We start from the raw sequence: 25,884 nt of genomic DNA, 5'->3' as shown, positions 1-25,884 counted from the left end.
TGTCTGGCTATAGAGGCCCACCCTCAAAGTTCTTCTTGAGTTCTTCTTCTTCAGACTTTGCCTTTGTGCACACGTCCCTCCAGTTCTGTATGGATAGACTTTTCCTTCGCTTCACCAATCATTCAACTTCTATCAAGTCTGGAAACTTAATTCAGGAAGCCCTGCTTACAGATAGCTTTTCCTATGCACTCCCTTGTATGCATGCTTTTCTCCCAACAGCCCCTGTGAGTGCTGCCTACACTAGAGCTATGATCATTGTTCTCCTTCCTCCTCCTCTCTGTGTGTGTCATTAACTCTCTCCTGTGCTGGAACTGTGAATATCAACGCCCTACATAGGATTTACACACAGTAAAGGCGAAAGTGTTTGGTAGAGTGTAGTAGTACAGAACTCTAATTCCAGTACTAGAGAGACAGAGGCAGAGGGATCTCTGTGAGTTAAAGCCCAGCTGGGGCTACAAAATAAGACCCTGCCTACAAAATAAGAAGATAAAATAGTTCTTTAATACATACATACCATTACTGGCACAAACCCCTTCATGTTTTTCATATTCTGTATTTTCCACTCATGAATGGGCACAAAGTCAAGCTTAAGGAATGTAAAGGCCAGACTGGGAGATGCTCGATGCGTGAAGTGCTCTCTGGAAAAGCCATGAGGACCTGAGCCCAGATCTCAAGCAGCCATGTAAAAGGCCAGGTATGGCAGGATCTGTGAGCTTGCTGAACAGCCAAGGCAGCCTACCAATGAGCTACAGGATCAACAAGAGACACCATCTCAAAGAAATAAGGAGGAGAGAAAGAAACCAAAGGCCAAGTTCTGCCTTGCCATGCACACACCACGCAGAGTGAAACAGAAGAAAACAGACACGCAGAATCTGAATGCTGTTTGAAAAGCCAGAGGCTTTTGTCTTTCAATGCTTTACATAAGGGTTTAAAACACAACAGATCCTCATCATTCATCTCACAGATATACCTGCCGTTTGCATATCTGAAAGCCAAAGAGACTATTTGACCAAAGTTATTGAACTGAATCAAATTAAATCGCAAATAAAAGCCAAACAAGTAGCTACAAATAAAGGAACCTCATCTTCATCTCACTGCCCTTTCTTTCCTATCCATCTCTGTTCTCCCCTCCTATACAACCCCAACACACATATGCAATACAAAAGATACTAGAAACTCTCGTAATTTGTTCCAGTAAGAGGTATTATTATAGGCAGGTAGAACAGCTCAGTGGATAAAATCTTGCCATGCAAGCCTGTCAACCTGAGTTCAAGCCCTGGGAGACACGGTAGAAGAAAGAACTGACTCCAGAAAGTTGTTCTATGAACTCTACATAGTGCCATGGTATACATATTCACACACACACACATACACACACACACCACAAACACACACACACACGTATCCACAAGCACATGCATACACACACAGTAATAAATAGATTTATAAAGATATTTCAAAAAGTGTTCTTTATAAAACAACACAAATAATCATGTCTACTAAAGAAAAGGTGTTTAAGTGGTAGAGCTATCCTGATTTTCAAAATTGTGCCCAGCAATATTTCAAAGGGTATGAGAAAGACACCAAAAGATACTGCAGCACTGAAAATATACAATATTGCATAAAAGTAAAAATGAACCTCCAGCCAGAGAATGAGCAGGAGCAGCACCTACCTTAACTACAAATTCTTTAACCACAATATTTATGTTCTGTTTCCCTGAAGCCCATGTGCACTTTTCCATAAATAAGGAGCAAGGTTGCAACACCTAGAAAGAGAAAAATGAAAGTCAGGTTTCCCCAGTAAGCGATCCTTTATGCATTGCACACTTCTAAGAACTAGCCTAGCTACAGCACAAGCAAAGGCACAGCACTGAGGCTCTTAGTGAAGCTCTTCTCTACACAAGCCCACACCACTTTAAGTAGGACTTACAGTAGTAAGGACTTTCAGTAGACCTGGAAAAAGTCTTCACTCCAAATCCAAAAGAAGGAATGGGGATGCAGGCTTACTATCCCAAAGCCTTTCCTTCTTGCTAGAACATCTTCTATCTCAACCTCTCCAATGCCTTGACCCTTTAAGGCAGTTCATGTTGTGATGATCCCAAACCATAAAATTATTCTCATTGCTACTTTATGGCTGTAATTTTGCTACTATTATGAATCATAATGTAAGTATCTGATATCGAGATATCTGATATCTGACCTCTAGGGATAACCCACAAGAACCATTGTTTGAAATGATGCCCTGCATCAAATGTCCCTTTGGGATAACTATAAACAAGAGCTAGCACCTAGGGTACACCTAGCATATGACATTTGGTGAAGACAAACAGGGCTGTGAATACCACACACACACAGATGGTCCTTCTGAGAACAAATCTCATCTTCAGTCTTGATGAGCAGTGAACTATGAAACCTGGAATCTCACGTATATCACTGAAGATATAAAGTGACTGAGCCTTAATACAGAGGCTGCGACAATGGCATGGGATTTTAATTAGAACCTGATTCAATGAAGTGGTTGCTATCAGCTTTCTGTGACATGTAAAAGAAAAACTCACTATCAAGTACAGGAGCCTAGGCCCCAGTTCTTTTTGCATAGAACATAGCTTGAAAATTCTCCAAACTCAAAACAATGCTGCAAGTGAGCCAGTATTAAGGGTCTCTTATCGTAAACTCACAGATATGGTACAAGAAATAACTGGTATAACTGAGGTAATTAACTAAAATCACAAATTTCAATAATAATGCAACGCTTAATTATTTAAATTAACTTTTAACAACAAACATAACCATCTCTTTTGGTCACATGACTCCAATTAGATTTTTTTTTCATAGCAAGTTTACTTTTTCATTCGCTTACTGGTTTTACTTCAAAGAACAAATAAAAATCTGGAAAAGTTCATCTGGAGAAGCCCTACTTCTGTCACTAGAGGCCATGACTGAACCTCCTAACATCATGGAACCTCAAGGCAGGGTCCTCAAAGCCTGTCTGTGGCTTCCAGCAGGCACTCTCCCCCCTAGCAGAGCCTGCCATGATCCCACCCTCACACTAGCTGCCCGCCAACATCCACAGTCAGCCAGCATCCACAGTCTTTCTCACCGTGGTGATGCTCTTTCCTCTCCTTTCTCTGAGGAAAGGGCAGGCCAGCACTTTCAGGTCTCTCACAGAAGCTTCCATCATCTGCTCCAGTTTGGACGTTGAGAGGGAAAGGTTGCACTGGAACGAGGCCGTGAGAGCAGGAGCATCGGCCTTCGTCAGGCTGGCAACAAACACCACCTCTGGGTCTGTGATCATGGCCTTCAGAGTCATATTTGGCCTCACAGAGTCATCTGGAGGAACAGCGGGGCAGAGAACATTTAATTAATGTAAATTTTCACCGTGGGTCATGTACCCACTGCTGAGTCTATAAAAAAAAATACAATTAGACACCAAGCCAAAATCGACCACTCCTACTTGGACCTTTTAGAAATGACATGGTCTGGGAAGTTTCTTGGGATGCAATTCAGGTGTGTGCACATATAAAGAAACGCACGGTGTTAAGTAATGCTATGGGGCAAGTTGCAGAATACAAGAAAGAGTTGCCAGAAGAGCCTCTGATGAAGGAAAGTAATCTGTCACTAGTTTACTGCATTTTACCCAACAGAGCACTCTCTGTGCCATGCGATCCACAGTACAAAGTTACAGAAGCCAACATGATGTTATGGGGTGTGACCACTATTCAAAACATCACAGCAAATGGGAAAATACTCCAATCTTGCCAATATATGCTCAGTTTGCAAGTTTGCCAGGTTTTACATTAAACAAAACAAAATACCTGACCTTAAAGCAATTTAAAATTTACCATAGCAAATCTCCAATCTATTTGATAAAGCTGGCATATAAAAACTACCAAGCTGAGACTGGCTTCCACCATTCTCCTACTACAGGTATTCACAGGCTTCCTCAGTCAAAGGTCTGCCATGCTTTGTTCTCCCCTATGCCAGCCTCTGCCTTCCATCTTCTCTACTGTCCATCAATGCACTAGAATCCTTCAAATAATCTTGTCTGGGTAAATGACTCCCTTTTATAAAACAGTATTCTGCCCTGACTGGTTAACTCCCTCTGTTTCTAAATGAAGAAAATCAAATGAAGTCAAGGCAGCTTCTGCCCCATCACAGAGCATCTGTCACACCTCACTTAAAAACATTTCCTTGCTGGAATTTTACAAAGAATATGCTTAAATCTAAAAGCCTAATTTTACTTCCCTTTGTTCTCCCGTTTCTAATATTTGTTAAGATATAGACATCTTCAGGACAGACAGGTAAGTTCTGCTAACCTTTCTCCATCTTGACTCTTCCCGCAGCAGTCTGTCTTGATGGAATCTGTATTTCTTTGGCTATGTTTTCTGGACTCTGAGGCATAGCTTTGATGAAGAAATCGGCCACGGTCATCAGAAACTCCACACTGGCACACACGTACAGCTTGTCAAGGACAGCATCGATCTGGCTTCCATTTTTATCCTGGCTATAACTTATATCAATCATAGAGCTGTTGTTGTCCTGGTCATTCTTTTTGTCAATCATCCTGAAAAACAAATGTGCCATTCATTATCTGGCCCCCTCTTCTCTGAATAAAACAGTAAAGGAATGGAAATGCTCCCTTGCATCTTAATCATCTTCCTTTCACCTTTCAGCTGCTAGGCTGAGCAGAAATACAACAGTGTTAATTGGAACCTAATCACCCAATTAGCAACCAAGACATGACTGCCTAATCTTCAAAGAAAGACTCATGTGATTAAGCATTATGGGATATTCTGTAATTATAATGCAATTCCAGGAAAGCCAAGGACTACTGAAAATGATCTTGAGCAATTAGCAATGCATGAATGCAGTCCCTCAAAATATAACATGACCTCCTTATTCTACTAAATTAACCCTCCCCTGAAAGAATATATCTATATAAAATGATTACCCTATAGAATTTATTCCCCTAGTGCTCAATGCAACCCAAACCAACAAGTGTTTATAAGACCACAATGACGGTTCCTACACACCCTCACAAGTGCTAGAGAGATCAGGCTACCAAACAAGATGATTTTATCAATCAATCAATCACAATGACCTAAAGTGCTATGAACGGCTACCCTGGCCATGAAGTTTATAACCAGGAAGCCTGGTTATGAGATAGCACACTTTCCTTATGTGTTCAATTCTCCGAAAAACACAGGCTTCAGCAGAATCCAGAAAATAGTCAACGGTGCCCAAGTTTAAATAGCAACATAGTCATTCACACACAAAAAAAGTACAAAATATGACACATAACTTGAGAAATTACATTTCATACCAGACTGATACAAGTTCATTTTTCAAAATGAGTTGATAATATGGTGATGCTACAGAGTATATTCCTGATAAAAATTAAAGAAATTCTGCAGAATTGTTTTGAAAGACAAAGTAAACAAGAAAACAAAGGGATGCATGAATTTAAGGATCCTAAAACCATAACGATAATTCTGCCAACTGGTAATCGTCTAGAAAAATACGTTACCAACCCATGGGGATTAAACCATGAAAACTCCTTTGGCTCTCACTGCTCAGCTGGCATTTTTGTTTTATTAATAAATTCCCCTTTCACTTAAACTTTGAGGCAGAGGAATCAGAGAGGGCTATGTCTCTTCTTGCAATTCAATTGTGAGACTATGATCAAAGACTAGACTCTTCTGAGGATCCCACCTCACGTTGGCAGGCTGCCATCCACCTGAAACTCTGCACGACAAACTCTGAGCTGACAAACCTGGAGGTGGCTCTCTCGATTCCTTCTCGGAGATCATCAAGCGTGCACGTCTTAAGTTTAAGGCTGACATTCATAGACCCATCCTTGAACATCTTCCCAGCAGAAGCCATCAGGTGTAGTGTGAGCTCACCCAAACGGAAACTGTCATTGTGAAATGAAAGCCTGGGCTCCTGTGGTACATTTGTCAAGCAAAGGAATACAAGATCTTTAAATATTACATGAGTTCATTTAAGCACATTCCTTAACTCAAAGCTTGAAAACAAACCACCTCATGAAGTCTCTAAGTGCAGAATCACATATATGACACTGAGTACATGAACACAGGTGAGTCCAAGGGTGTGCTCAGGCATCTGTCTGCACCCTGGGCACACAGGGCACTACTCAACATGTGCACTGACTCCAGACAGTACAGTGAACACAAGGCACTGTGAATGATAGGACTGTTGGCAAACAGAATGCTTTTAACTTATAAACACAGACACACAAACTTGGGTAACTATTGACAGAAATGGCTTGTTACACAGCTGATGCCTGTAATACACAGACATTTCCAATCAATCCGTGATACAGATGATCTGGAATGAGTGTTTTTTAGATAAAGTGAGGATGATCATGTAGCATAACATTCAATGTTTCGAAGCAAAATAAGAAGCTCTAAGTAGCTCCATGAGAATCACCAAGGACACAAACTGTCCCTCTGCCTAGTACAGATAAAGGAAGCCACTGCACTACATGTGTGAGCTAAAAAACAGAGTTGAAATAAAACAGTGAGAAATTTCAGGAAACAGGGAATATTTACCAAAAGAAAATTGACAGTGTGCAGTGTTCCTGAATGAGGTAGGTTAAAGAAAGAAGCTGAACTTTATATGCCCCAGTACAGGGGAACACCAGGGCCAAGAAGTGGGAGTGAGTGGGTAGGGGAGCAGGGCGGGGGGAGGGTATAGGAGACTTTTGGGATAGCATTTGAAATGTAAATGAAGAAAATATCTAATAAAAAATAAAATTAGAAAGAAAGAAAGAAAGAGAGAGAGAGAGAGAGAGAGAGAGAGAGAGAGAAAGGAAGGAANAGGAAGGAAGGAAGGAAGGAAGGAAGGAAGAAAGAAAGAAAGAAAGAAAGAAAGAAAGAAAGAAAGAAAGAAAGAAAGAAAGAAAGAAAGAAGCTGAAAATGGCAACTGCATCTTAAGGCTGGATCAACAGACAACCGTCCTTTAGAAATGAAGAATGTGTAAGTTTCACTGTCAGTAAAGGCATTCGCTGAGGCTTGCCTGAACACCAAGGGCTAGAGATTTAGGCAGCTCAATGCATAAATGACAGATATTATCACAAAGCTCAAACGTAGAAATATATGAATATTGTATAACTTCTAAAAATCATAAAGTACAAATTAGCATATGAAATGCACATGACCATGGATATAAAATCTATAATAAATATAGATTATGGGTATTTATATGACATGTTATTGGCATTAAAGTATGGCATAACTAATTTATAAAATAAAAATATTTATTATAAGATATTATGCAATGCAAAATGGCTTTCTAAAATACTTTGATCTACTATATAAATGCTTCTCTATGACTGACTGAGACATAATCATGAAAGGCTCCAAAGACAGTATTAAATTGATCTTCCTAAATAGTGATGACTACTGATGCATTAAATTAAGCACATGGCCTGTTAGTCATATGTACAACTTCTCTATTAGTGATGGATAGGAGGCATTTGCGGCTGTGTTCCTAGACAGAGAAACCCTACGCACCTTTCCTTAGCCTGGCAGGATTAGAAACACAGCAGCCTAGAGACCCCCACACACATTTCAGGTTAAACAGTGGTTTGTAGATGCACTGAATTTTATTAATAGTTAGAATGAAAAATGCCAACATTCGAAAGCTGAATACTCTCGAGAGCAAAGGATTCACCTCAGGAATGTCCCCCTTACCTGGCCGCTATCACTGTTGTAAAGGATGATGGAAAGAGAGTCAAAGTGGAAATCAAACTGAAGAGTGACGGTCTGGTCCCCGGGGGGCTTTGGGTCTGCCAGCTCTTGTTCTGATGGTTCAAGAGTGAGTAAGAAAATCACAGAGCTCTTATGGAGGCACATCACTTTAAACATTTTAAAGCTGGGATGATAAATTGTTATTCCAAATTTACACCATATTTAAATAACTCCCCAGACACTAAAAATGGCAATGACTGATCACTATATATTTAGTAAAGGGCAAAGTACTAGAAGTAGACCACAGGAAAAAAATGATCTTATAAATAATATCAAGACAACGTTGTGAAACGACCCTTCAAAGTAAGGCTAGTTTCTGCAGTAACCACAGCACATTTGTCCTAACTGGTTCAGTCATGCTCAAGACATCATGAAACTGAGCATGCAGTGAAGTCAAACACTGCCTAGTCTGAGAGGCTGGCCAAGGTTTTCTGTGGGCTCAGGACACTCTCCACGATCTCCGATGCACCTTAGAAAAGATTAGCACACTAGCAGAGCTGAAGCGCATCACGGTGGGAACCTTTGGAATACTGACATGAAGGGGCTCCAAAAGGAACTTCATTTTCCTTCCTGTCTTTATGCAGGCAGGACACACAGACCAGATCCTGCAACTCTACAATCCTTCTGGAGACTAGGGGTCATTCTGTAGGAAAGTCACCTCAAGTTACTAGAAAAGCAAAGCTTTGCAGGCTGGAAAAACCCTGGAGCTTTGGTTCCATGGTTTCAGAAAAGAATTTCTGTTCCAACCTTCACTGTTGATATATATTTTTAATTTGAGTATTTGTAATTCGCATCTGAACACATTTATATTTTCCCAGGTATCCCATTAAGCAGAAAATGAGAACCAGAATCACAAATTTGATCACAGCTAAGCTTGCTCACCTCCACAGTATCCCGTCTAACTTTAACGACAGCCTACTTACCTAGCACCTGTCCATACCCAATACAGCCCAAGTCTCATCTACTTAAACCAGAAACCTCTTTCACACACTCTTTGAATCCCAAAACATGCCTCGCCTACATTATAGAAGTAATGCTGATATCATAATAGTAATAATCACTGATGGCAGCTTCAACAGTTAACTCCATGCCCTGAGTCTCATAAAGGACACAGAACAGACTAGAGGTTTTCATGGGCACAAAGGGTCCTTTATCTTGCTTTAGTTGTGGAAATAACACCCACTGACTATCTCATAAAACATCTGCTAGCCACATCAATGGCTTTAAATAAAGGAAAATGTAAAGTTGGGCACGGCAGAGCACACCTGTAACTCTAGCACCCAGGGACCAAATCAGCAGAGCCATCACAGGTTTGAGGCCAGCTTGGCTAGACAGTGAGAGTCTTCCTCAAAAACAATTAGAAAAGAAAGAAAAATGACTGTAATTATATTCCATGTAGCACTTTAAATGGCTGAATTTAAAGGACCACAGAGCTCTTAAGACATTTAACTTTAATGATCCAAACCTGCCTTGCGCTCACGGCATCATTCTCCATGAAGGCCAGGCATAAAGCTGCTACTGTAAGAGAATACCTTCCTTCCTCGTGTTCAGTCACATACCAAGATCCTTCCTCTCTGAATTATTCTCACATCTTACTACACTGCCTGCCTGCTTCGAGTTTTCTCTCAATATAGATCACCTCAGTGCCTGGTGAATTTAGCACATTTAGCTTCCACAAGCCAATCACAAATAATCGCTATGCAGGCAAGAACAGCTGGCCCTCCCCTCACCATAGACAACACATACAACCTCCCTGGGCACTTTAGTAGGCAGCCCCAACTCCAGTAGGCCTTCCACAGTAACCACGAAGATCAGTAGGTCCTTTTACAGCACACTGTGCTGAAGAGCTAACACAATCTTGATGAGTTTTCCATACCAACACAAAAGCCCGCATCAGCCTTTACCTTTAAGATAGTCAGGCCCACCCCGAGTATCTCTCTTCACCCGCGCAGCCTCCGGTGCATACAGTGTAGGGCTTGGTTGTGAAGAAGCTTCCCCAAGGTTTTCCAGCAAAATTTTCATTAAAACTGTCAAGTCATCTTGACTGAGAGCAACCTGAAAACCACCATAATTTATTTATGTAACGTAAAAAAAAAAACATAGTATTATGCCTTTATAGCTACTATTGATGAATGAGTGATTCATCTATTTTTGAGAGAGAGAGAGAGAACACCTGAGCTGAGCATCAGTAGAGACACATGCCTCCAGTGCAGCCAGATCCTCTAGAAGCCAATACCCTTCCTGCCTGACCTGGGACCACAGCACCCTTTCCTAGGCCTCCCTCCAGCCTCTAGCCTGCCCCTCTCTTGTGTCACCCAGCACCAGAACCTGTGCTATGCTTCCCTCCAAGCGCAGTTCAGAGAGGTGTTCAGTTTCTGACCTCTACCAGGACTGAGATGTTCTCTTGCTCTGGAGCTCTGTTCTCAGCACAGACATAACTGGCTATACACAAAATATCTGCTTATCTTAGCAAGCAATACTACCTCTTATAATCATATCTAGTCCAACTACTGAGTACTTTCTAAAGCCATCATGCATACCAGGAAGGCGGCATCTCCCTTTTACCATTATAAAAAAGGTGAGGCGAAAAGAAAGAATAAAAACCTCGAGACAGATCTGTATCAGCTCTATGCCTTTAAGCTCTGTGTGAGCAAAGTTTCTCAGCTTCTTTAATGCAAGTCTTTTTTATCATTAGGACATGAATAATAACACTTTTCTAGTGGAGAGCTGAACAACACGAAGCAGCCAGACTGAATGTGACTGCCAAAGGCTATTAAGCTCCATTAATTCAAGCTTTGCTTTGAAGCTTCTCGTCCTTCTCCTTGGACCACCCTCCCTCCCCACAGCACATACAGCAGCCCGTACAAAACACATACATGCACACTCATCAAGCTCTGTCTACCTTCCTGCCTAGGTGATGATGGGGGAACATGAAGCACCAGGTAATAGCCAAGAACCTTTTGCTTATCCCAAGCCCAGTCCTCTGATAACAAGTGTGGCATCTACTTTAAAACTTCCTTGGGTGCCTATTCCTACTTGTGATGTCACCCAAAGTGACAGACCTGCCTGCAGACTAGCCAACGTGAGAAACTGTATCACCTACTGCCCTTCCATACATCTGGAGGACAAGGCTGAGAGGTGACCCCAAGGTTTCTAAGAACTATCCAAGTGATCTACTGGAAACACACTGCTGGGGTCATCTACTGATATCCTTCCTAGTTTAACACTTGACCTCAGAAACCCAAACAGACCCAAACTACACGTCTGAAAATACTGCTGCTTCCCAAATAAATGCAAATGTCTGCTCAAGTAACTATTTCTAAAGTGTAATACTAGCCAAGTGATTGTGCTTCAATACATGGAAATCATGCATCAATAAAACATTGCAAACCTAGAAAGAACACTTTCCTTTTGAATATAGTATCCAAGCCTCATTTTTAACTCTCTGACAATTTCACTACATTAAGAAATTAATCAAATTTTCTAAATTAAGAAAGATATTTTCAGTAGATCCCCACTGGCCAGATCCTGGTTTTACCAAACGCCTAACTAAAGTGGAATAAGGGACAGTATGGGACAAGGACAACCTCACTGCTGGTTTTCAGGCACACTAGGAACTGCGCTGCCAGCAAGGCAAGCCTCCCAAGCTCTTTCTACAGTTCACAGGCTCACCTGCATAGGTTTAAGTTCGCCTTTTATCTCCATGCCTGGAATCTGTGTGTACCATGCTGCTGACAAATTCCGCTGTATGCATAAAAGCATGTTCACGGGTTTTAAGATTTCAACGTCATGTTGAGGTGAATCAGCTTGTAAAACAGTTCTGAAAGAAAAAACGAGGATTTTTTTATAAATATCTATGTACTTTTAAATTTACTTAAAATGAGGACTGCCCTGTTCCAAATGCTTTCATAACCCTTCCCTAAACACTTAAAAGCTGTGATCAGGATTATTTTAGAAATGTTTCTAGATCAGATTTATAGGCAGAGCTATTGGATACAATAAACTCAGACAAACTTTGAATCAGGTCTAAAGAATGTGTCTATGATCACCAAGACAATGTTGTGTACACAAAGGCCATACCTTGTCAAAACTGAATCATAAGAAATTCACTGTGCATGTATCCCTTGATACAGTTCTCCAAACTCCAGGAGAAAAGCATATCAACTCTACAAGTTACTGCCCACATAACAAGGGCTATTTCTAACCTGTCTGCCAATAACCCTTCACATAGCCTAAGAACTGCTCCTCAATAGCTTCAAGGCTTTCTCTCCCACTGTGATTCAGGGACTCTGGGATGCTTCACTGAAAACTAAATGTAACAAGGTTTAGGAGCAAGCAACTTAAATTGTATTACATCAGGAAGGTCTCTCCCACAAAGAAAAATAAATACTATGAGGAACTTAGGAAAACAAAAACAAATGCTACTGAGTACCCTAGAGTTTAGCACCTTGACATAGGCTCTCATTATGCTGACTAAGCTCATCTCAGACTCATGAGCTCATCCTGCTCACCTCAGCATCATGAAGAGGTGGGAATAGAGGCATGTGGACCATCCCCATCCCTCATTAGGAAATTTTAACTTTATAAGCATTTTTTAAAAGAATGAAAAGAATAACCATACTGCACAGGCCCTACAAAGCACACTGCTATTAACCACTGGCCAGAAAGCAGTAGTCAAAGTCTCCTGACTGGAATAAACGAAGAATGAGAGTCATGAAGCATCACAGTAATTACTGAAGGTGGAAAAACTGTATGGCAATGCACAGAAAGAAACCAACAGCTCAGTGACACACGTGTACCTAGAGAGCTCAGTGAAGTGACACACGTGTACCTGGCAAGCTTCAGCTGGGTGAGCTGGATGCTCATCTCGTCGGCCACTGGGGGAAGCTCGAGCTGCTCCACAGAAACCAAGCTAAACTTGTTCTCAACTCTGATCAAGCCCAGATCTGCTATAACGACATTAGGTGACACAGAAGACTGGGGAATAGTGATGACAGGTGCTTTCAAATCGATGTCCATCAGAAGCCGGAAGCTCTTCTGGGCTAGGTCCTTCACACTGGATGCAGCTCTCTCTGCAGCCTGGACTGTGGCTGTGCTCAAGGCTTCCTTGGCAGCTTGGAAATTGTTGAGGAAGCTCTGTTAGGAGAGAATGAGAGGTTGATTGTTAGAGAATGACGGGTGGACTGTTAGGAATGACAGACAGGTAGGCACAGTCCCCCAAGGAAGTGAAAGGGAAGCTCAATGGAGAGGGCACAAGAGAGAAACGGGATTTATGACTTAATCGCCATTTTCCTCAGAATAACCAGGCACCTTAAATTGGAATTTAAATGAAAAGGATGTTGGACAGCACTTTATCCCAAAGCAGACTCCACTCTGTACTTTCGGGCTGCAAGAACAGAATTTAATCTCAGCAACTAAGGCCTTAGCAGCTTACTCATGAAGATTTTGTAATGTACTGGAGATATGCAAATACGGTTGTCTATCATCTTGCAATCATTAACAGGAATCAAAAGTTATTTGTAGTTAAGATACACTTCACTTCCATTTCAACTGAAAATAAAGTATTTTCCAAATGAAGAATCTAAATATTCTTAGCATGCATCCCTTAATCATACAGAGTGACTTCATCTCTCTCACTACCCCCAAGATGCACACATTCTAAAAACACAAACATGATGGTTTAGGTATAAATGGATGACCAGTAAGCTCATGAACTGGCAGGTTTAAACTCTTCAGACCAAGATTGGTAAGGACCCAGTAAAACTAAGAATTTCATGGCCTTGTTTATCAAAAATACAGTCAAAACTCTTAAGTTTCAATATTTATTTTCAACTGCATGATGACTTTTCAGCATTCTACCAAACAACTAATATTGAAAAGCCCTAAATTAAAATATTAAATCATACAAACAATAAGATACATAAAAACAATAGCTAATGAGCATAGTGGTGCACACCTTTAGTTCTCAGCACTTGGGAGGTAGAGGGAGGAAGATTGGGAATTCAAGATCATACAATGCTACACAGTGACAGTGAACCTGAAGCCAGTCTGGGCTATATGAGATCCTGTATATTAAAAAACAAGTACCAAAAAACATATGTATATGTATGTATACGTATACATACATACATAAACATAAAATACCAAAAAGTACTTTAAAAGTACTATGAAAATGTTAGAGAATGATAGATTTTACATTCAAAACAATGATTAAAGCTTCCATTTTGGGGACAGCAACATTACTCAATTGGTAAAGGTGCTTACTGCCCAAGCCTGGCAACGTGAATTTGATCCCTGGAACATATGAAAGGTAGAAGAAGAAAACTGACTCCATAACGTTGTCCTCTGTCTGGCAAACAGGATGCTGCAGCATGCATGCCACACACATCACACATGGGTACATGTACACATAAGTAATTTTAAGAATTTTAAGCAAATTCCATTTGCTTTACCAGCATTTAAAAGGTTTACTTAATTAGAACACTCTGTTCAGAGTTCAGGTGGTTACAGCCCTTCATTATGTCTGAATCTTAAATGCTCGTCAAGGAACCTGTACTGAGGATTGGGCTAGCAGGCTGCAACCCCACTGATGGCACCGTGACCATTAGAAAGGAGGGCCTGATGGAAGGAAGGGTAGTCACTGGAGCATGCTCTATATGGGGACACTGGGACCTGGCCCCATCTCTCCTCTCTGTTCCCCAGCAACCATGAGGTCACCAGCCCTGCCCAGCACACACCCTCCTTCAGAATGGTCTCCTTCATCACAAACTCTAAAACAAGAGAGCCGAGCAATGGAAGAAAATCTCTTAATCTTCAAGTCCAAATAGTCTATTCCTGTTTTGAGCTATTTATTTCAGGCACTTTTGTTAGGTGATGGGAGGCTAACAAACATGCCCCTGCAGTGAAAACATAACTATCTAGGTTCAGGCACATAGCCACCATACTTATACTTCAGTGAGAAACAAAACAAGTAGAAATGAACTTACCAAGAGAGACATAAAGAATTTATGAACATAGACAATTTGAATACAGCCCACTTTGAGACTAAGTCTGCCATCCACTTTAGACATATCACCATAATTCTCTCCTTCTGTGGCATCTGGATACAGACTCATCTGGAAGCGGAAGACTTCATCTCCCAAAATAGAGACAGCCTGCCATTACAAGACAATGGGTTATTAGGTCAGAGCTACACAAGCCTGCTCCCTGGACCCTCAGGACACTTCCTGACCACAGGAGCCTGACAGGTAAAAAAGCCACACGGAAATTCAACATCAGCCAATGCTCTGCATTTCTATAAATGTCACCTCATTAATAAAGTACTGACCCACCACTGAGCTTCCCAGGAGTCACTTTTCAAAATCATTACACAAAACCTCCCATCTTCATCTGCAGCTCTAATATGCCCACCGTGTCAGACAAATAACAAATGTATGGTGGCATCTGGCCCCCAAAAGTCACACTCCAACACAGAAATCAGTTTTGTGATTACCTTTTTGTGAATGGACAGTGAATCAACATTCATAACTATGATATTCTTAAGTCTGGCAAATACATCAGTCTGCTTTGGCTTCACAGAAATCGAGGCATCCATTCCTGCAGAAGAGATACCATTTACAGACATTTCCTTTTTGTAAGCAAGCTCAAAAGCACTAACATACAAATGAAATACAAGATAAATGAAAAGTACTATGGAACACGTTAGCACAGTCACTTCCCATGTAGGTGGTATCTAAAAAAGGTGAACCACTTTTAAGTCAGCATACTCCTCATACTTAACAGTTGAGGAAATTTAAAAGTTTTAAATAAATGAGTGGCATATTCCCTGAAAACAGTATGCTATATGTTGGTTCAACCAGAGCCACTCACTTGGAGAGACTTTAGTATTTTTCAATGCACTTCATAAATATGTGTTTTTAAAACTGAAACAAACCAACATTGCCTTACGGCTAAGAATTATTTCTATGATAATTTATATCTATGGTCTAATCATCTAAAGTCAGAAGTTTGCCATGCTCATTATATCTAAGACAAGAGACTGCCTACAGCTAAAACTTGGTAGTGTTTGCTGAATAGGGCTGATGGTTCAATCTTCTGGAACTGCTTACAACATCTGACACACTTGTGCACACAATAATAAATCTATCAATGTCACCCTCACAACAACCTTTACAGGGGGAAATAAGAAACAGAAAATTATATAAAACTGTTCAACATTAGCCTGTGGTTAGCTACAAGGTCTGAGCCATGCCGGTCTTCTCAGAACTTACTGTATAACCTGAGGCTGAAGTCTCGAATCGAATAAAGTTTAAAATGTCTTTTACAAATTATTTTTGCTAGCCAAACATGGTCAAAATGCAAGGGTAATGACTTTTATTTTTACCCTGTGAGAGTTACTATGATACTCACCTAAGTTTAAAGCTCTCTTATTCTGTAAAGGAAACCATAATAAAAACCTTACGCTTCAGATTTATTCTGAAAAATTCTAAATGGATAATGAATATCTCATGTCAGGAATAAATCATAACAAGTTTCAAAGCACATCTGTTCAAAGCTTGCGTATATTTTCTATACAAAGTAATCCAGCCATCTTTCCATCTTTTCAATATACTATGTAAAAAGAATTACTTACCATGTATTTTAATTTCTGCTATGTTACTCTTCTGATCACAAATGAAGATGTTAAAGGCATTTAATTCAGCTGTGATCTTCAAATCAAACACGTCACCCTCATAAGAGCTGGGCACTGAAAAGCAGTGGAAACCAGAGGTCAGTGCTGCGTGATGCACAAAGATGAGAAAACACAGTAATAGTTCACCAATAAAAATCATGCAATATACAAAAGGAACCATTGAAGTCTCCGTTAAGGCAACAAAAATAAGGATTTTGCCACTCAGATAAAACCTAGCAAGTTGTCCTTCAGTGATGAATAACAGCCACCACAATACCTTGATGGAACCATTCACTGGGTGAACATGCTCCTGACACTGTTTCTCCCAGGGAGAAAAAAGGAAACCCTCTAAGTTAGAGTCTAGAATTTGGTTAGTACAAAAATTTTAACTAGTCTTATCACATACTAGATCAAAGAATAATTCATGAAAATTGAGATAAACAATCAATGAAATTCATTATTATTTAAGAATTATTTATGTTCTTTACATGTTCTTTAATGAAAAAAAAAATTCTGTTTCTTTAGATTATATATCATGGGTCCATATGTAATTCTACAACAGAGTCGCCAAGAAAACTACATAATATGTTAAAGTTTAAAAAAAATCACCAAAAAATGTGTATGTAAGAAAATAGTCAAGCTGAGTGTGTTAGCAAATCCTACATTCAAGAGGCTAACGTGGAAGGATTACCTGAGTCTGAGGCTATCCTGAGCTACCCAGTGAGATCAAGCCCAGTCTGGGATATTCAGCAAGATGTTATTTCAAAAAAACCAGATAGGTAGGTAGGTAGGTAGGTAGATAGATAGATGAAAGACTCACAACTAAATGGGTTTAAATTTTTTTGTGTGTGTAGGTCCTTATTTATTTAGAATATGCTTTTCCATGTCTCTGTCTTACATGCAGGAAACAGAACTTTCCTATAAACAAAGAGCATGGGGGCTCTCAGTTTTTAATCCTAATATTAATAGGCTGTTTGCTGCCTCAATATCCGGTGCAGGATAAAGAAGCCATAAAGTCAAGTTGTGCAGAAAAACCAGAGAAGAGTTCAGTGGGGTTAATGCTGCGTGGACACTGAATGTAGCTTGCACACTGGCCTTGCATTCCCTCGGATGAGCTATGAATGGTGTGCACATATGTTATAAAGAGATGACATTTTTAAGAAAACTCTCTCTTAAAGATCTTAGCTTGTTAAGCACATTATGATAAAGAAGTCAGGTGTGGTGGCCACATTTAGGAAGCCCTCTCATTCAGGAGGCTGAGGCCAGAAGATCAAGAGTCTGAGGCCAGCCTGGTCTACACAGCAAGACACTGTCAAAACAACAAAGCAGGTAAAACTCTGCTTCTAACAGCATTATTTTTCTATGGTTTTAAAAGCTCAGATCCTTTTACTAGATTGAATAGTACTAAAAATTTTATACTTACGATATCAGTAATATAGATTTAATTCAAGCTGAGAATTATCAGAGATTTACATAATTTTTAAAAATTAATTAAATGTTTGAATTAAAAAATCAAGCACATGTTCTTCATTCACTATTTTATATCCAACATTTCAGAATACAAGTAATATACATGGTGAACATAGACCACATTTTATGTGTGACTGAAAGAGAGAAGAGAGCAGAGGTCAAGCTGGTGCCCCAAAAGAACTCACAGCTGCTGTGCACAGCAGCACTGACTGAAGAGGACCTCTGTGGCTGAGCATGACAGACACCATGGTTTAACTTCTTACCTTCTCACTGTTACTAGACAGAAGGCTAAAAGAAGTGTCAATGATAAGAACCTACAAATTCTACTTCAAAAAAAGAGCCAGAGAGGGAAATCCCCTGGAAGTACATGATTCCTAGTAACATTTATTCCTAATTCTTCAGGCATGCAGTCCTGTCAGAATAGAAGCTGCTTTCTTCTGCAACTACCCTCGTCAGTTAAACACTGTGTTCATCAAGGCGTTGGCGTTCATCCTAGCTGCAAATATGAGTTAGTCTATGAGGGCACATAGGAGAGACTGTTACCGGCTCTGATGGCAAGACTTCTGGATTCCCCCACAAGTGGCTTTAGCTCAGATTCCTTCTCAGAGGAAGACAAGTCAGAGGATGGAATAGCAGATGACAAAAAATCCATGAGGGAAAGTAAAGCTTCCAAATGAAGTACCAAGTCCAAGGATGAAAACGAAACCTAAGGCAATGAACACCAGAAACAAGACCTTCAGGAATGTTCACAGCACTGTGGGCCCTGCTATGCTGATGGGGATATGCCTCTGAGAGTCAGTCACACCACTGGGGGGGATGGTGGTCATGTCAACGGGGACACAGTCACACCACTGGGTTGAGTTTCAGTGTATGTAACTCACACAAGAATAGTTCAATGCTTGCTAAACAATTAAGAAGGACTTACTAGTGTGATTTCAATCCTTTTCATTACTATTATACTGTCAATCTTTACCAAGCAACAAGCCAATGTTCTGCCCACTCCCAGTGCAGACATTAATTCTAACCTCAACCACGCTTGATGAGTCTTAAATGAAGACACAAGAGTATTCCTACACTGACTACATATGCCCAAATGACAGTGTGTGTGTGTGTGTGTACTAGACTCTGCACTATACTCGTCCTTAATCCTACTCTAAACCTAAAACCAATACAGAATTCAAATGTTCAGTGTTGCCAGCAACATTAGGCCAAATAACTATGTTACACTAAAGTAAACAAAATTCCCTAAAAATAAAAGGTATTTGTATATTCCACAAACAATTTTCAATTCACATTTTAAAATAATTTTTTCAGAAACAAGTTTTGACAAGACCTTTATTTCAATTCTATATGCACTAATTTTATATCTATTGCTACTGCCCCCAATTCTAATTTTAGATCTTACATCTTACAACTGACAATGGTATCAAGCTCCATTGAATCTCACAAAGCTAGTCTTTGGATGAATTACAAAAGACTTACTTACCTTCAGCTTCTGTTTGGTGTTATCATGAATGGTCTTAAAGTCTGGTCCATCACTGTCTGCCTATAAGCAATTGATAATTAAACCACTGAGTTAAAAACACTAAAATTTCACACATTGAAAACATATATATTTTACAACTTAAGTATGCTATTAAAAACCAACAAGGATGTTTCTTAGAGGCAAATAATAATATGCCCCCCAAAACTGACCACACAAATGTGTTCTACATACTGCAGATGCAAAGTCCAAGGTTCCTTATTCTATTCCGAAGGAGATGTCAGTGCATATAATTAGGTAGGCCCATCCGAATGGGAAAACTGCTGCTACCTAATTTATAGCACAGCTTGCCTCAGGACATGGCTCAGCTTTGACTGTTCACTCCTATTTATTCAACTCCCCAAGGAAGCTCATGAGGTTAATGGAGTATAAAAGATTTTGATACGCTTCTATAATTCATCATCAACCAACTTGGACTGAAAAGCTTAGGGAAGAATTCAAATATTAAGAATGAGAGGAAAATAAGCAATTTCATATATTTAAATATTGATCCCAGACAGGAAATGAGGTTTGTGACGCTTAGCTTTAATTATCAGCTTCACAAAACCTAGAGTAATCTGGAAAGCAAGTCTCAATGTGGGTTGTCTACATTGGGCTGGCCTGTGGATATGCCTATAAAAAGTTTTCTTCAGTTAATTGATAGGGGAAGACCAGTCCACTGTGGGCCACACCATTCCCTAGGCAAGGGGACTTTAACAGTACAATAGTAGGGAAAGAGCGCTGGGTACAAACAAGCAGGAAACACATGTGTCCATCTCTCTCTGCACTTGACTACAGATGTGTAATGTCACTGGGGGTTTGAAGTCCCTGTGCTGATTTACCCACAATGATAGACTGAATTATAAAGTGATAATGTCCCTTTCTCCACTAAACTGACTTTCTGTCAGGATATTTATCTCAGCAGCAGAAGAAACTATAACAGACACCTTGATGAACAGCAGTTTCAGGAGGGTCCCATCAGACACATCAGAGGTGTTGACAATGCGCAGAGGCTCCCCTTTAGAATCTGGAAGGGAAAAGACAAGTCCAATCTTATCATCCCTTCAGCACCTCAAACATCTTGTAAAATGGACCCAGCCAGATACACAGAGAAATGCTCATTAGAGAACTGTACATAAAGCAGGCAAATGGATTATACTATCTACAAATCATACCGCAGTCTAACTTTGAAAAACTGGAAAGAAAAATCAAAGACCACAAAATTAACAAATCTAAACAGCTCTAGTCAATAACATCTCTTATCTATAGCACCACAGATATTATCCTCATGTGAGCAAACATTAACAGAAGAAAATAGCAGCTATAAAATACAAGAAGGAATTATTCTCAACACAAGTTTATCTTCTCAAAAATGCTCCACGGAGTCCTTTAGAAGCGTAAACAAACAAGCACTATAAAATTCAGATAGCCTCAGACTTAGACAGTGAATTGCCCATTCAACTACAGCTTCATAGTCACTTGGGAGGAAGCAAGACGAGCAGTTGAGGCTGCATATCTCCTTCTATATACTTATGTTTTGTTTAACATTTACTTTTTACAAGCACACATTAATGTAATTTAAAACAGACCTTACCATTCATGTGATTTGCAATGAAATCAATGTAAACTTAAGCTTCTTAATAAATTACGTTTTCAAAAGGGGTCTTTGGATTCTAGGACTTGACTTCTTAATGTCACGACAATCATTTAGGTGAGATTTATTACAGCATTACCAACACACTGTATATGTAAGGAATAGACACAGCACATAGAAGAATGCAGAAAATGAGCCCTGGGCTTATATTGGTTTTAAGAGCTGCATTGTCTTTCACAGATGGCCCTGCACACTTACCAGGGAAGTCGAAACACCGCATGCTAATGTTTCTGAGATACGCTACAGCAGTCATGTCATGGGCTTTTACTTTAGCTTCCATCCCAAGATGCAGGATCTTTAGTTCATGAAAGGGGCTTCCTTTCCTTTCTGCTTTTTTCATCAAAGTAACCACAACCTAAAAGAATGAGCATGGATTATCATGAACTGCTTCACTAGTGTACAGTGTCAATAAGAAGCCAAATAAAGAAATTCACACAACCCAGCACTCGGGAGGCAGAGGCAGGTGGATTTCTGAGTTCGAGGCCAGCGTGGTCTACAAAGTGAGTTCCAGGACAGCCAGGGCTACACAGAGAAACTCTGTCTCAAAAAACCAAAACAAACAAACAAACAAAAAAGAAAGAAAGAAATTCACACAAGAAAAAGATATTCTGAGTCTAAAAAACATCTATCGTTAATTACCTTATACGCATTTGAGATACCACCACTGTTTTCTGACTTTCAAAGGTGAAATACCAAAATAAATAAATAAACAAGCAAGCAAAATTAATTAATGAACTTAATTGAGTTAAAGGGTGCATGGTAGAGTGGCCAGAAGGGAGGCAGGTAGTGGTCCAATCCTAGAAGTCCTAATTGATGAGCAGCTTCTGTCTGAAATTCTATTGAAAGCAGCTGCTGGTTTTCACACTAATCTCTAGGCAAGGCTTCTTAACCTTGGGTGCTATCCTGACCATAATAGGTCATGTGAGCACTCCTGTCCCTACCCACCAGTTGGCAGCTTCCTGTATACAGTAATAGCATAACACCAAATACCCATCTAGTAGGCACAAATTTCTCCCCTCCAGCTCAACCAGGTCTGCAGGGATGGAACTGCCGCAGTATATATATAACAAATGCTAGGAAAAGAACATAGGCATTTCTATGTCCACCCCTTTCTACCTATGCCCATCCATTCTATCGAACTGGCCCCTTTCTTCATTCCATTTTCTTAAACTATTTATTTACTTTACTTTACAAACTCCACTCAAATGTCACTTCCTCCCAGAAACCTCTCCTAACCCTCTCTGCCTGCTCAGGTGCCCAGTCACTACCATTTATACTACAGACTCTGAAAGTAGCCTATCCTGAGCATATTTTTAAAGGAAACGCACCACTGTATTTAGAACCTATATATTCTCTAATGTATCCTTGGCTCTGGCATACACTGCACAGCTGTTGAATCGATAGAGAAAGAAGAAAATCCATACTGAAGCAAGGTAGCATTTTTAAATGCACATGATCTGCGCTTTACTCTATGGAGAGCTTCTAACATTTATTTATAAAATTCCTCTATCTCCCTTCTCTTGCTCTTCTTACATGAAGATCCAACACAAGCCACATTTTAACATCCTATATTGACTAAAAAGCAAGTTACATGAATTGCTTCCATTTCTCTCTAAAAGAGAGAGAAAGAGAGAGAGAGAGAGAGAGGAAGAGAGGGGGAGAGAGAGACAAGGGAGAGAGAGAGGGAGAGAGAGAGAGAGAGAGAACTGGATCCCTAAAATGTAACTGGTTCTTTTTTTTTTTTTTTGAGACAGGGTTTCTCTGTGTAGCCCTGGCTGTCCTGGAACTCACTTTGTAGACCAGGCTAGCCTCGAACTCAGAAATCCACCTACCTCTGCCTCCCGAGTGCTGGGATTAAAGGCGTGCGCCACCACGCCCGGCTCGTAACTGGTTCTTAATAAATGCTCAAAATTTAAAGCACATTAACAGTCTAAGGTTTTTTTCATACATATTACCTACAAAATTAGCTTAATAGAAATAGCCATAATCTTTTCACCTCACTTTATTAAAATGTGATAAAATTACACACCTCTTTAATTTCAAAGTTCAACAGTACATTAATGATGTCTACGGGTCTGGTCTCCTCCACTCTGGCTGCTGGCACACCTTGTGTGGTGTGCACATCCTGCAGTGTAGAGACTTCTCGGCAGGCTTTTGTTTCACCTAAAGACGTTAAAGAGAAACATGTGCTTCGATTCTTTCATTTCTTTATTCATAGATACTTGCTGCAAACTTGTATGAGCACCTTAAGATCCACAAATCCCTATCAGCTCTCAGCCTTAGAAAGCTCATGGTTTAGTAAAAGCGACAGACATGGTGAAAGTCAGATCAAAGAATCAGGTTGAACCTACTCACAAGAAGCAGGAAAATGTTAATGGGCTGGCTATCAAATGCTCGGAGAAAAGACAACGAGGTGAAGATGTATTAATACAGATGAACTACTCACACGGAGCAGGAGGAGTCCTCCACAGAAAGGACAGCACACCTTTTTTAAAAGTAAGAATGAAAACCATACAGGCAAAAATGATGGCACATGGCCAGGTCTGCAAATAGAGCAGACTGTAGAAGGCTAGGGCATGAGGTAGGTAACAAGATACAAGGCTAAGAAAGAGAAAAGGACCATGCATGCCAGTCTAGTTAGGGAAAGAAAGACTCCATGGCTGATGCTGTTCTGAAACACATACATACCATGGCGTGCAACAAAAGTGTTTTCTAACCTATAACACACAAATAGTAAAGCTAGGATTTGTTATATGTGTAACATACTCCAGACACTTCGTGATAAGCTATGCATTGACTGTCTTGCGGAAGTCTTAAACCACTCTTCTGGAGAAAGAACTTCATTGTCCTCAACTCACAAATGAGCACAATAATTTTTTAAACAAATTTGGAGCCTTGCCTACTGTCATATGCAAGGGCCAATTCATGTCCATCAGTCTGACTTGACAGCCTTCACTATCAACTATACAACTGTCACCACAGTATTGCAGTTAACATCCTGACCACCAATTCAACACACCAAAGCCCTGCAGTAAAGTATACCAGAAACCCACATGGAAATCTACCCTACTCACTAATACCCTTAGAAAGGCAATACATCTATCATCTTACCTCAGAACTGCATCAAATAAAAATAACTGTTAACAGGTTTGGACAGTCACAAAGAAGATACCCAAGTAGTCAAAAGGCATGTATAAAATAGCTTACTTGGTTAGTAGTGAGGACCAAATGAAAACCCCAGTATGGGGCTGTGGACATGGCCATGCAAGCAAGGGGACAAAAGTTTGGATCTCTGAGAACCAAGTAAGAGCTGAGTGTTGTGCAAGCTCAACTGTGATTCTAGCCACAAGGGCAGAAACAGGGATCCCTGGAGAAAAGACCAGTACAGAAGCCACCTGAATGAATCTCATGAATCAGAGAAAAGAAGCCAAACATCAAAGTGCAAACTTGTCATGGATCCACTCATTAAATTAATGAAAAAGCAAGATTAAGCCCTGAGTATCAGAGGTCACAAGAGCAGTGAGCTCTGAGTTAGGCAGGGGCAGGCAGGGTCCGTCTTAGCAGCAGGAAGATGGATGAAGGATGCTGAGGAACGGGCTCTATCTTGCTCAGAGTGAGTATGCAGGTGATTCTGAGGTGAACACTTAGAGCTATATGCTTAGACTTGCATACAAGAAAAAAGTGAAAATGTACAGTGAGGTAATTTTTACTCAATCAATGGGCAAAAATTTCAGAAAATTGATAAAACTGTTAGAAAGACACAGAAAACAACACAACAGTGTACAAAGAACAAGTTCCTCTAAGTCTATAAAATGTTAAATTAATCAGAACATATTATATCATCTATGTATGAAATTCTCAATTAAGTTTTAAAATTTAAATTAATTTATAAAAACTTTGTATTTACTTAACTCTTTGTTATATATGAGTTATATTAATAAAGATTATACACCCTCTCACTGGTGAGACGGGATATTTCAGTGCAACATGGGTAAGAGTGAAAACTTAACCTGAATATCTATCTGTAGAAGCTTGCTAAAAATGATGATTCTTCAACAGAATTTAATACCAGGAAATCATTAAAAGCACTGAGGGGAGTCACCACACAGCACAAACATGGGTATGAGATATATACAACTCCAACTGTTAGTTTAGAAAATCACCAGCAAAGAAAGGGTAGCAAGCACACACACAGGTGCCACCACTTGTTTGAAAAGAACAAGGGTGCATCCTTTGTGCTTAATATATTCGTTATGTGTGCATACACATGTATATGTTTAAGTAAAAGTGCCCATAACTAATAATTTAAACTTCCTGCTATCTTTATTTTACTATACTATGTTTACTGTGATAAACATTAATAATTTAAATTCTTACACTTTACCCCTGTCTTATTTAAATATCAGATAGAATACCATGCCACAGCCTAGCATTCTTCAATTTTTTTTAATACACAAATTAAGACTTTTTACAGAGATCCAACACTGGCTAATGGCCACCTTTCCTAATGACCTCCCAACTCAGGCATCTTGGAAGTGAGTTGAATGTTAACTGCTTAGCTACAAAGAGACAATAAGCTTCAGTCATGCTAGCATTCAACAACATCTTGTTATTTTCTTGGCAAAACAAATCACAATTTGTAAGTATGTATTTGTGCACTACATGTTTATTGTGTCTCAGGCTGGAGACGTAACTCGATATTATGGTGTGCACCACAGCACGGCCAAGACCCTGGTTCAATCCCTACTGTGGCAAAACAAACAAACAAACAAAAAAGGAACCACTTTAAAACCT

The 25,884-nt window shown here is 39.9% G+C and overlaps 1 protein-coding gene across 3 annotated transcripts in view; it reads right to left on the bottom strand.

Annotated features, from left to right (window-relative positions):
• Vps13c (vacuolar protein sorting 13 homolog C) overlaps nucleotides 1–25,884 on the bottom strand; it is a 158,024-nt gene that overhangs the window by 53,587 nt on the left and 78,553 nt on the right. For all 3 annotated transcript variants that reach the window (XM_029482031.1, XM_021171411.2, XM_029482032.1), the window contains 16 exons: nucleotides 23,120–23,253; nucleotides 21,289–21,445; nucleotides 20,384–20,463; nucleotides 19,401–19,460; nucleotides 18,458–18,620; nucleotides 16,406–16,519; nucleotides 15,266–15,369; nucleotides 14,760–14,927; nucleotides 12,605–12,909; nucleotides 11,446–11,593; nucleotides 9,678–9,828; nucleotides 7,717–7,826; nucleotides 5,774–5,943; nucleotides 4,317–4,564; nucleotides 3,101–3,330; nucleotides 1,674–1,766 (listed from right to left, as the gene is read on the bottom strand). In XM_029482031.1, coding sequence (XP_029337891.1) covers nucleotides 1,674–1,766; nucleotides 3,101–3,330; nucleotides 4,317–4,564; nucleotides 5,774–5,943; nucleotides 7,717–7,826; nucleotides 9,678–9,828; nucleotides 11,446–11,593; nucleotides 12,605–12,909; nucleotides 14,760–14,927; nucleotides 15,266–15,369; nucleotides 16,406–16,519; nucleotides 18,458–18,620; nucleotides 19,401–19,460; nucleotides 20,384–20,463; nucleotides 21,289–21,445; nucleotides 23,120–23,253 — 2,435 coding nt within the window. The remainder of the gene's footprint in view (nucleotides 1–1,673; nucleotides 1,767–3,100; nucleotides 3,331–4,316; nucleotides 4,565–5,773; nucleotides 5,944–7,716; nucleotides 7,827–9,677; nucleotides 9,829–11,445; nucleotides 11,594–12,604; nucleotides 12,910–14,759; nucleotides 14,928–15,265; nucleotides 15,370–16,405; nucleotides 16,520–18,457; nucleotides 18,621–19,400; nucleotides 19,461–20,383; nucleotides 20,464–21,288; nucleotides 21,446–23,119; nucleotides 23,254–25,884) is intronic.

This window comes from Mus caroli, chromosome 9 (genome assembly GCF_900094665.2).
Source record: "Mus caroli chromosome 9, CAROLI_EIJ_v1.1, whole genome shotgun sequence".
NCBI classification, from domain to species: Eukaryota; Metazoa; Chordata; class Mammalia; order Rodentia; family Muridae; genus Mus; species Mus caroli.
Note: the sequence above shows the minus strand (reverse complement) of the source record. Positions and strands in the feature narration are given on the sequence as shown.